This window comes from Bactrocera dorsalis, chromosome 3 (assembly GCF_023373825.1).
Source record: "Bactrocera dorsalis isolate Fly_Bdor chromosome 3, ASM2337382v1, whole genome shotgun sequence".
Classification (NCBI taxonomy): Eukaryota; Metazoa; Arthropoda; class Insecta; order Diptera; family Tephritidae; genus Bactrocera; species Bactrocera dorsalis.
Genome location: NC_064305.1, coordinates 43,260,383 through 43,272,560, shown reverse-complemented (window position 1 = coordinate 43,272,560; position 12,178 = coordinate 43,260,383). Strand labels below are relative to the sequence as shown.

The 12,178-nt window shown below is 41.6% G+C and overlaps 2 protein-coding genes across 15 annotated transcripts in view; one reads left to right on the top strand and one right to left on the bottom strand.

Annotated features, from left to right (window-relative positions):
* LOC125777147 (uncharacterized) overlaps nt 1–6,238 on the top strand; it is a 495,194-nt gene extending 488,956 nt beyond the window's left edge. The window contains exon 2 of the mRNA XM_049451400.1: nt 6,106–6,238. The gene's annotated coding sequence lies outside the window, so the exon portion shown is untranslated. The remainder of the gene's footprint in view (nt 1–6,105) is intronic.
* Nucleotides 1–12,178, bottom strand: part of LOC105232674 (phosphatidylinositol phosphatase PTPRQ) — an 862,901-nt gene that overhangs the window by 792,714 nt on the left and 58,009 nt on the right. For 12 of the 14 annotated variants that reach the window (XM_049451203.1, XM_049451205.1, XM_049451206.1 and 9 more), the window contains one exon: nt 7,768–7,887. The exons of the other annotated variants lie outside the window; for them this stretch is intronic. In XM_049451203.1, the coding sequence (XP_049307160.1) occupies nt 7,768–7,887 (120 nt within the window). The remainder of the gene's footprint in view (nt 1–7,767; nt 7,888–12,178) is intronic. 14 annotated transcript variants of the gene reach the window in all.

Here is a 12,178-nt window from a genome sequence, read left to right as displayed (position 1 = left end):
TTCCGGTTTTAACCACTTAGAGCGTTGTTGTAGGCTAAGAATATAGTAGTGTGACCATATGTCCCAAAAACGCTGCTTCAGATACGTCACCCGCTGCCATTGCGTTAACGAAGATATTGTGTTCATATTGATAGCTTTATCTGACATCGACAGTAATGATGTCCCAATCAATAGATGAGCTGGAGTTAGAGCTTCGCCATCATTGGGGTCATTTGAAAGCGGTGTCAGCGGACGAGAGTTCAAAATAGCTTCTACTTCAACTACGACGGTCTGAAGTTCTTCATATGTCAGGTGTGCGTTTGAGATGTTTTTTAGCAAAATGGATTTCATTGATTTTACTGCCGCCTCCCATAAACCCCCAAAATGTGGCGCACGAGGCGGAATAAAACAAAACTCAAAACCAGTGTTGGTGCTATAACTAGTGATATCATCAGTAGCCGCTTGATTGAAGAATTGTTGATGAAGATCTCTCAATTTGGCTTGAGCACCAACGAAATTTGTGCCGTTGCCGCAGTAAATGCGTTGAGGTATGCCGTGTCTTCCTACAAAACGTTTTAGACAAAGTATAAAATTATTAGTAGAGAGGTCGGATACTAATTCTGCATGTATAGCTTTGGATGCGAAGCATACAAAGATTGCTATGTATGTTTTGTATGGAGCTCTTCCACGAAGACGATAAGTTGTACTGAAAGGGCCGCAAAAGTCAACGCCGCTAATTAGAAATGGACGTTGCATTTGCAAGCGATTGGCAGGAAGATCCGCCATAATTTGACCCATTAATTTAGGTTTATAATAGAAACATAGTACGCAATTTCGAACGATTTTCCTTACGATTTCGCGAGCATTTATAACCCAGACTCGCTCACGCAAGATATTTATTAAAACCTTTGGACCAGCATGTAAATGCTTCCGATGGAGATATTCTAGGTACAAATATGTAAATCGATGATCTTTTGGAAGAAGTGCGGGAAATTTTGCGTCAAAAAGAATTGGTGCCTTAGACAAACGGCCACCGACTCTGAGAACTGAAACTGTCACTCCGTTGAGATTCGTTTCATGTAGAAAAGGAGTCAGCTTCTGTACAAACGATTTTACTTCCTGTTGTTTCTGAAGTCTTTCAATTTCTTCAGCGAATTCGATCTGTTGAATAGATACGACGATTCGCCACCAAGTGTGATCGAGTTCTTCTAATGGTAGATGAAGTATCATTGCTGGCGTTAGTTTATTGTTAACAGCAACTTTGTTGAAAACACGAAATATATATGCAGCGACGCGAAGTAATCGGTGGTACGATGAACTGCGGTTGATGATGATATTGATGATGTGTCCTTCGTTGCTGCTTTTGCTACACTTGAGGTTGATTCCTTTCCGTCGTTCCAAATCTTGGATTTTAATGTTATGTCCCTTTTTGCTTACAGGCCATTCCGATGAATTTTTCATTAGAAACTCTGGTCCAGAGAACCAAATCGTACGTACAAGATCCTGAGCGCTACAGCCGCGTGAAACGATGTCTGCAGGATTTTGTGTACTTGGTACGTGTTTCCAGCTAATGCCTTCTGAAATTTCCTGAATTTCCGAGACTCGATTGGCAACGAAGCAATTTAACGTCGCCGAATGAATGTTGAGCCACTTTAGCACTATCTCTGAGTCAGTCCAAAAATATATGTTAGTGCAAAATTTTAATACCTTATCCTTGATTTTTTGCCAAGTCCTACTCAGTAACAGTGCTGCACATAACTCCAAACGAGGAAGCGATTGTGCTTTAATTGGTGCCACTTTAGATTTAGCAATAAGTAACGTAGTTTTGTAAGTGTCCTTTATAATAGAACGTAAATAAATGCAGCACCCATATGCGCGCGTTGATGCGTCTGCGAAGCCATGAACTTCACAGCGAGAATTGGATGATATTTGTACATGACGAGGAACTTCGATTTTATTAATGAAATTTAAATCCGCTTTAATCTGCAACCAAATGTTATGAAGATCGGGTGGTAGTGTTTCATCCCAATCTAATCGGCGAATCCAAATTTCTTGCATTAATATTTTGCCGCGTATTATCACGGGGCTCAATAAACCGAGGATATCAAATATTTTGGAAATAATTGATAGAACAGATCGCTTTGTAACTGACAGTATATCTGGTAATTCATAGCGATAACAAATGGTATCAGCTAAAGGTTTCCATGACGTACCTAACGCTTTGGTAATGTTTTCTTCAGTTGTTTTAATTACAACTTCATTATAAGATGCGTCAGATAATTGTTTAGAATTCGAGTGCCATTTAGTCAGAGAAAGACCATGAGAACGAAGAACTTCTATGATTTCAATTTTTAGTTTTTGTAAGTTTTCAATGCTATCTGCACCAGTCAACAAATCGTCAACATAAAAACTTTCACGAATAGCAGACGATGCTAGAGGAAAGGCAGCTTTATTGACATCAGCAATATGAAATAAACTGCGAATAGCTAGGAATGGTGCAGAAGCCAATCCGTAAGTTACAGTTTTGAGTTGAAACAACTGTAATGGCTCATGAGGTTCATTTCTCCACAAAATGAGTTGATATCGTTGATCTTGATCGTTAATCAAAAATTGCCGATACATTTTTGGTATATCGGCGGTTAATACGTAGGGATATAAACGAAATGATAATAATGTGATGATTAGTTCTGGTTGAATTGTTGCTCCAACCATGAGTATTTCATTTAATGAATGATCAGTAGTGGTGCGCGCAGAGGCGTCGAATACAACCCGAAGCTTGGTCGTAGTACTTTGTGGACGGAGTACACAATGATGTGGAATTATATAGTGCGAGCTATTGAAATCAAAGTTTTTTATGGCAACCATGTGCCCGAGTTCAATATATTCTTTTATGAAATCCGCATACATGTTTTTTAGTAATTTATTGTTAGATAGACGACGTTCAAGAGCGAGAAATCTCTTCCTGGCATTATGGAAAGAGTTGCCTAATATTGTCGGTGAAACCTTAAATGGTAACCGTACTTGTACACGTCCATCATTTTTCACTTGAACGTTTTCAATGAAATGTTTTTCGCATAAACGTTCTTCTTCGGACAATGTTGCTTCCTTTTCGGTGAAATTTTCAATTTCCCAAAAACGTTGAAGAATCGAATCGATATTCGATAGATTTGAATTTAGCGTGACATTGCAAATGGATGGGCGGGAATTTGAAAGCTTTTCAAAATTGCCCCCTACAATCCAACCTAATTTGCTGTTTTGAAGGCGTGGTAAGCCTTTTCCAAATGAAATTGTGCCTTCTTGAAGGCTCTCAAAAAATACTTCTGCATTGAGCAATAAATCTATACGTTGCGGTTTGTAGAAGTATGGATCCGCAAGCTGAAGATTTTCAGGAATATTCCATTTAGAAGTATTTATAAAACTACTAGGAATTTGTGTTGTGATATGTTTAGTTATAACGAATTCCGACAGACAAGTAAAATCTCCAATACGAGATTTGATTTTCGCATTTACTGCATACTTTGAATTAGAACGAATATCTGAAATACCTGAGATTTCCTGATATGAGAAAAACCTTTTGAGCTGCAAACGCTTCGCTGTTTCTTCGGTGATGAAATTCAATTCGGAACAGGAATCCAATAACGCGCGAGCTGGCTGCATCACTCCAAATTTATCCTGTATGTAAATTAAAGCTGTCGGTAATATCGCTCTTTTACGTGTGCATGCGATGAGTGAAACCGATGGATTAGTTGGTAACTGATGCGCTGGATTCGGCGAAGTAAATGACAAAGATGTATTGTCTTTCCCTTGGAGTTCTAATGTTTGTGCAAATGGATAATTTGTAGTTCCAACGGTGGCGAAATGAAGATGAGAATGGTGCGATTGATGACATACGCGGCAACGAGATTTTGATGGGCATTTAGATACGGTGTGTCCTTTTCGTAAGCAATTGATGCAAGCTCCTGCTTGCTTCACCCTATCAAAACGCATCTTAGCTGACAACTGTAGAAATGAAGGATAATTGTTTAGGCTATGCTCTATATTATTGCAATGTATACATGCCGACATCGCATTAACGAATGAATTTGCATTTTTCTTACCGTGTAGCTTACAATCTCGCTGTGTTACCTTTGAGTTTTCACCGTTTGAACAGGTTTCTAAATACTGACAGCGTCGATTCAGCCACTTGTAGCAATCGTCCCACGATGGCAAGTGGTCAAACTCTTACTTCTGATTGTATGCTGATTTTGAATCAGAATCAATTTTGGTTAAAACGATATGAATTAGCATTGAATTCATTATGTCACTTTCTGAGCCCAACGAGAGTAACGAACCTCGAAGCGCTGCAACAGTGTCGATAATATTACGTAGGCTTGCTGCGTCAGATCTTTTCATAACCGGAGTGTTGAAAAGCGATGTAACATGATCTTGAAAAATCAATACGTTGTTGTCGTATCTTTCCTTGAGCCGCTGTATAGCCTTCGGGTAATTATCTTCGGTTACCTGAAAGGGTTCGATGACGCTAAGAGCTGGTCCTGAAAGACAGTTTAAAAGATAGTTAAATTTGTCCACCTTTGGCATTGTTGGATCATCATGCACCATATTACAAAAAACGTTTAAATTCTGCATATTTGCCGTCAAATTTAGGCAATTTAAGTGAAGGCAATCGATTATGGTAACTGCTAGTATTTCCAAAAGTTGTTGCGTTGAAAATGCTAGTGTTCAACTCAGAAACGCGGTTTCTGGGGTTGATTAACGAAAGAATTTTGGATTTTGTTGAAATATATGTTTCTTCAATTTCTGCTCTCGATTGGTCTGACGGAGAAAGAGCTTCAATGTTGTTCTGGACGTCACAAATTTGTTGAAAGTAGGACTCAACAATTTGTAGTCGACATTCGAGAACATGCGTATCGCAGTCGACTTCTTCACAAGCAATTCGTTGCTTTGTACTATGCAGGTTGCGAAGAATCGTTGAACGCGTTTGAATCAGCGAGGACAAAGGCGATTGTTCCTCATCAGCCATGTTAGGCACATTGGCTTTACTGTTGTTAGGCATTTGAAGGCACGAAATAAATATATATACGAGTACCTGAGCAGTGAAGAATGCGATGCAGTTATTGTAGATGTAGCAAAAGCAGATCTGCAATCCGATGAAACTGTTATGTGATGAGTCCCGTAATCTTGCACGGAGACTGCGACGAGTTGACGAACTGTCGGTAACTTCGACAGATGTTGATGAGAAGATCTCGAACGTACGTTAATAAAACCACGTGTAATCTGGATGTATGATTACAGCGGCAAGTACGATGATGTGTGGCAAGAATTGCTATCTGCGCTTATACAGAATGTTGTCCGGGTACAACAATCCAAATGATCCGTTGTTGGATACCGCTACACAGCTTCTGATGATAGATGATGTGGGCAAATTCCATGTGGTGAACAAACGCAGAGCCAGTTCTTGCCAGTATTACGCAAAATGAATTATTCTAAATTAACTTAGACATTAATCTATTGGCTTTTCTTGATCGAAAATATTAAATGTAGAACACATGTCCTGTCACGGTCGCCAAATTATGTAGGAGCCCAATAATAAATTAATGTCCAGTTGATAGTTTTGGTTTTATTTAATTTAAGTTTTACATTAATTTTAGTTCACTCTTCACTATCCTAATGCTGTACTAATAATGTCTTAATGTTATGCTAGCACCGGTTTTTATCCCTTCTTGTGCCTAATTTTCTCATTAGCTACGTAAGCTTGTGCGTATATGCTTATGAGGGCGTAGGTATGAAATACCTATGTTTGTGCGTATGTATATATGTACCTGCTTGCAAAGTGCAAGCGAAAATGAGAACATACAAAAAATGCAATTATGTACAAATAATAGAAAACCGTAACATATGTATATGGATGTAAGAATTGATATGCATATGCTTAAGCGGTGCTCTCACAAAGGTGAATAGCCTAATTCACGGTCACGGTCATCCGATTTTGCACAGTGACATGCTTCTGACCAAACAGAGGCAATTGTCTGACTCGATTCTACAACCTGTTTGACTCTGTTATAGAGTTCTTGGAAACTAAAGATACAGAACTTCAAGACAAGCTCATAACATCAAAGAATGATATAGGTTACATGACAGACTTGTATAAATTGTTCAACGGCATGAATCTTCAACTGCAAGGCGATAAACTAAATTTAATTAAAACAAAAAACTTCGTTGCTGCTTTCGCAGCCAAACTGCTTCTACACAAAAAGAATCTGGGCAGATGTGAGTTTCACAATTTTTCGAATTTATCAGTATCATGCAGTAACGACGAATTGTTTGCCTACTGCCAACATTTAGAAAACCTCCACATTGACTTCACCGAACGATACCAGGACATTTTGAACTTGGAAATAGCAGACTGGGTGTTGGATCCGTTTTCAAATGTCATCACAGCAATGTCACCTCAGCTGGAAGAAGAACTTATAGAATTGACAACAAACGAGAAAATAAAAATCAAGTCCAAAAATGGTTACCAAGAATTTTTGCTACAAAAACCGATCTCGCAATTGTACCGTGGATTGTGGTCAATCGTTCAACGATTCTTGATAGCATTCCCTTCATCATATTTGTGTGTTTACTAAAAATAGAAATCGTTTGCTTGTTACCGAACGTGGCGACTTGCGACTGTTCTTGAGTAAATTGGAACCTGATATTAACAAACATCTTAAACAGCATCAGATTCATCCATCACATTAGTTTTTATATATGGATATTTTAGTTTTATTTTTCATAAAAGATTCTCTAGTTTAATACTATAAAGTTGTGTTTCAATAATCATTCTTATTGGCAGGTGGAGCCCGTAAGAGTTAACTTGAGAACTAAGCGCCGTTGTATGTTACCTACTGCGCTCAGGTTTCAAGTTGCTGGTTATAGTAAAAGTTTCGTTTAGAATTCTCCGTTAATATACATACATATGTATATAGGTCACAATAATTAATTTGAAGTTATAGTGGATTTTAGATAGGTGAAAAAATGGGGGCGCTAAAAAAATATTTATTCTCAAAGTGGGCGGTAGAGAAATAAGTTTGGGAACCATAGGCATAGTCGAAGAATTCTGTATATAAAATTACTTACTGCGCGAACAAGTACATTAAACTCAATTGTTAAGATTTTAACATTTCTACCACACTTAAATTATTCATGACGCAAACGAAAAACCATCGGCTCATTCTAAATGTGCATGCTATATATATACATAAATACATACAATAACGTACATATGTATTGTGACTTCGAAAACGTCATCTTTAATTCATATGAATAAAGAATTACAATACGAAATATTTTTGACATTGACTTAGCAGCCTATGCTAGGCAAGTAGAGCAAGTAGGCAAGCTTTCTTGTTCTTTTATTAATTTATACTAAATAATCGTATATATGTATTATTATTTCAGTGATTCTGGAAGAAAAATTACTTTTGATGGTAAGAATATTAAACATGTTACTATATATAATATGTATTTGAATGACGTTTGTGAATCTATTTGCGGTTACGAAGTTAAACTGAACTCTTTGCGTTAAATGTATCATATTTTATCGTGGTAGGCTCCCAAAAACAAACCAGCTTATTTGTGAAAGTAAATGTTGAGGTAAAATTGTTCCATAACGTCCAAGTGACGCCTTGCAGTAGTACCATACGTTTTCGAAGTCGGCCAAACCTTCTTACCTAAGCCTAATATTTTATGAATTAGTATAACATAATATAATAGTATTATGCAGATCAAATGTAATAAATTCCATACCCATGGGTGGAACATCCAAACTGTTGCAGTGAATGACTCCAAACTTTCGAAATAATATCAACAGAATTATAGATATTTTACAAATCGTAAATTTCTTCTCCATATTTTTCTGAATGCCACCTAGAAAAAAGTAAATAAATAATTATTTTTGAACAAAGACAAATTGCACGCAAACATTTAATTTACTTAATAACTGATAATGACTTTAGCATTCGTATTGCAAAAGATTGATGACGTCGTTCATATGAAAAATAATTCGACCACTGCCACACCGTTCAAATGCCATTGAACGAAAACCTATAAGGGCCATAACTAAGCACTAAATTAAGATACAGGACGATAATTTTGCACAGTTAATCGCAATGGAAAGTTCACCGGTGGGCCAAACATTATGGAAAAACGAGCGTGGTCCCGCCCCATAATAGGTTAAATGCACATACTTCTTAAGCCACTAAAGTTTGGGTAAGGCTGAGCTCAGGCTAATACCGGGGTCACAGGTGGCGGATAGTGGACGGCCTACGCTAAGTAGGTCAGCCGCGAATAGTAATACGCAGCCCCCGACCAAGAGCTGCAGAAGAGGAGGGCTTGGCTCAAAACGCCTCACGCGCCCAATGAACCTCCCGCGAAGAGGCGAGAAGACGCCGCCTTTAATTAAGCGTCCACAACCCCCGCCGACGCTGCACCGAGGTAAAACCTACCCACGAGAGGGAGGCAACAAAGCGACGAGGGATACAGCGACCAGCACCAAATGTGCACAGAAAACGATGAAAAACCCTGGGCAAGAGCCCATAAGAATTGAGCCCAGTAAGATTCTGATTATGGCGTACTGGAAAACCGAAACGGATTAGATCGACAAAGGGCTGGGGAGGGCAGTATTCTGTCACCTCAGTAGATAAGAGTGACGTCTTACCGAAATGGCTGGCAGGCTAATACTGCTCTCACCTCCATCTCGTTAAAACCATGGCAGGTCTTCAAGTACGTTCAATGCACGTCGCCATAATTTCTTTGGCCGTACAGGTTCAGTTGAGACGAACTCCTGATTCGTGCCCGAACCTGGCTCTGAACATAAGCTCCCATAAGGACTTGTGTCAATCCTTGCGTGGCCTCCCTGTTTGCATAGATAATCACGGGGTTCATAAAGGGCAACTGCTTCAACGTGCGGAGATAGTGGCTTGAAGCGGAGACCCATCAGAAAAAATGAATACACCACAACAACAACAACATAAAAACCAGCAGAAGGAACAACAAAACAAAGACGGACAAGACGAGGAATACGGAACGGTCTTCCGCAGGAGTAGCAGGATACTCAGATCCCCCATACTCACCACTACTCCAAAGCAGACAGACAAGACTGGTGAAAAGACAGACTCAAGGGAGACGCCGGCCACACAAGCAGCACCGGCAAAACAAGGAGAAGGGAAGAGCTCCCCACCAGCCACAAAAGACGGAATTCAGAGCTCGCCGAAACAGGAATACGTCACCCAAATGAGACGAGCAGAAGAAGAATCCCTTGAAAAGTGCAAAGGGATAGTGCAAAAAATGAAATTGGCGATGGCGAAGCAAAAGAACGTTAGCATGGACGTAAAGAACGGATCGGCACAACTAGACGAACTCTTCGACGTCATTAAGAGCTATCGCAGAAATTGGCTCACTGCAGAAACCGAGAAAAGGCGGGCACATCTAAACAGACGCATCCCGACCCCCGAGTCAGCAACATCGAAGCAGCGTGCGACAAGCCCTGTAGAGCCGCGCGAAACAGTGCGTCCACGCCACGAAAACGACGGCCAGTGGCAAAAAGTTTTGCCTAAAAAAGCCAGGAAACCCCACGTAAACGAAGGAGCGAGCGAAGAAGCGCCTAGGAAGAGGCAACTAGTCAACAGCATGGCCGCAAGTCAGAAAGGAAATAATAGGCCAAAACGACAAACAGAGGCCGTTATAATAAAACCAGCAGAAGGAAATAGCTACGCCGAAGTCCTAAAGAATATCCGTAGCAAGGTAGATCTCAAAGAAGCAGAAGTCAAAATCAAAGGGATCCGCAAAACAAGAGCCGGAGCCCTATTACTAGAGCTAGAAAAGGGACAGTCCACAAAGGCCAGCTTCTGTGAGGCACTTAAGTCCACTCTGAAAGAGACTGCAACGGTAGCCGACCTTAAAACTAAAGTTACTATAGAAATCAGAGACCTCGACTCGCTGACAATAAAAGATGAAGTAGCAGGGGCTGCCAAAGAAGCGCTACAGGACACCACCGAAGGCTTGGCGATTAACATAACAGCCTCAAACACAAGAGAGCAGGTAAGGGCATATGTAACGTTGGACCAGGATAGAGCTGATACACTAATGCGACAGGCACGCATTAAAATTGGCTGGGTTAGCTGCAGGCTGCGGCTGAAAGAAACCCCCAAAAGATGTTTCCGCTGCTTTGGACAAGGACACTTAACCTGGGACTGCAAAGGGCCCGATAGAAGAGGACAAGGCGTTTGCATAAAATGCGGCCAACCAGGTCATAAATTGAAAGAATGCGACAAGCTTCCTTCATGCTGCCTTTGCAAAGAGGCCAAACAAGAGAAAACCGATCACATTCTGGGCTCCGCAAAATGCACGGTATTTAGGAACTACCGAGGCAAATTAATATCCTACAGGCCAACATGCATAGATGCAAGGCCGCCGACGCACTACTCTCGCAAATGGTGACGGAGAGCGATTACGAGATGATCATCATAAGCGAGCAATACAAAAAGAAAGAAAGAGCTACCTGGCTAGAAGATAGCAGCTCAACCGCCGCTATATGGTTACCACCAGGGAGTAATATCAGCACTGCAAACAATGGGAACGGCAACGGCTTCGTCTGGGCCAAATGCGACCTCTTTACAGTAATTAGCTGCAACTTGACGCCAAGCGATAGCATACAGGAATTTCAAGAAAAGCTCGACAACATAGAGGACACAGCCAGGTCTATAGAAAGTCAATTGATTATCGCCGGAGACCTTAATTCCAGAGCGGTGGAGGATGGAGCCATGTGTAGAAGTTCACGCAAGTGAGGAAAGTTCTCTGATCGCCATTCACTTGGGAGTGGCCAGAAACGATTCTTTTACACATGACTCAAGCAGCTCACGACTTCCGGTCTTTGACCAAGTATCCTCTGGGTAGCCTAAGAACATCCGTTTGAAGGCGAGCTAAAGTGAGAAGGCGAAATATCCCCTACTTAGGGTTGTGCGCTGGGTTTGGGACCCGCCACGTAAAAAAAACACCCCCAATGAAAAAGAAAACACAGCCTCGGATGAGAGACCCCCCTTTTGATGACGACCATGGCAAACGAAATAAGGACTATGATTTGAGGGCATGCACCTGGAATGTCCGGTCCCTTAATTGGGAAGGTGCCGCTGCCCAGCTGGTAGATGTCCTCGTAAAGATAAAGGCTGACATCACCGCCGTCCAAGAAATGCGATGGACGGGACAAGGACAGAGACGAGTAGGTCCTTGTGACATTTACTACAGTGGCCATATAAAGGAGCGCAAGTTTGGTGTTGGATTCGTGGTGGGAGAGAGACTCCGTCGCCGAGTACTATCATTCACTCCGGAGAATGAACGTCTAGCCACAATCCGCATCAAAGCGAGGTTCTTCAACATATCGCTTATTTGCGCCCACGCCCCGACGGAAGAGAAGGACGATGTGACCAAAGATGCTTTTTATGAGTGCTTGGAGCGCACTTACGAGAGATGCCCCCGCCACGATGTCAAAATCGTGCTTGGCGACTTCAACGCCAGGGTGGGCAAAGAAGGTATCTTTGGCACTACGGTCGGTAAATTCAGCCTCCACGAGGAAACATCCCCAAATGGGTCGAGGCTGATCGACTTCGCCGGGGCCCGAAATATGGTTATCTGTAGTACTAGATTCCAGCATAAGAAGATACATCAAGCTACCTGGCTGTCTCCGGATCGAAAAACCACCAACCAGATCGATCATGTTGTGATAGACGGAAGACACGTCTCCAGTGTTTTAGATGTGCGTGCGCTCCGAGGTCCTAACATCGACTCGGACCACTATCTTGCTGCAGCCAAGATTCGCACCCGCCTCTGTGCAGCAAAAAACGCACGCCAACAAACACAAGGAAGGTTCGACGTCGAGAAGCTGCAATCACAACAGACAGCCGAACGATTTTCTACTCGGCTTGCACTCCTGCTCTCTGAGAGCACTCGTCAACAACTCGGTATAAGGGAACTGTGGGACGGCATTTCAAACTCCTTACGTACAGCTGCAACCGAAACCATTGGTTTTCGGAAAGTGCAAAAGAACAGCTGGTACGATGAGGAGTGCCGTGTCGCAGCGGAGAGAAAACAGGCTGCCTACCTCGCAACGTTACGATCGACCACAACACGTGCGGGATGGGATAGATACCGAGAGTTGAAGAGG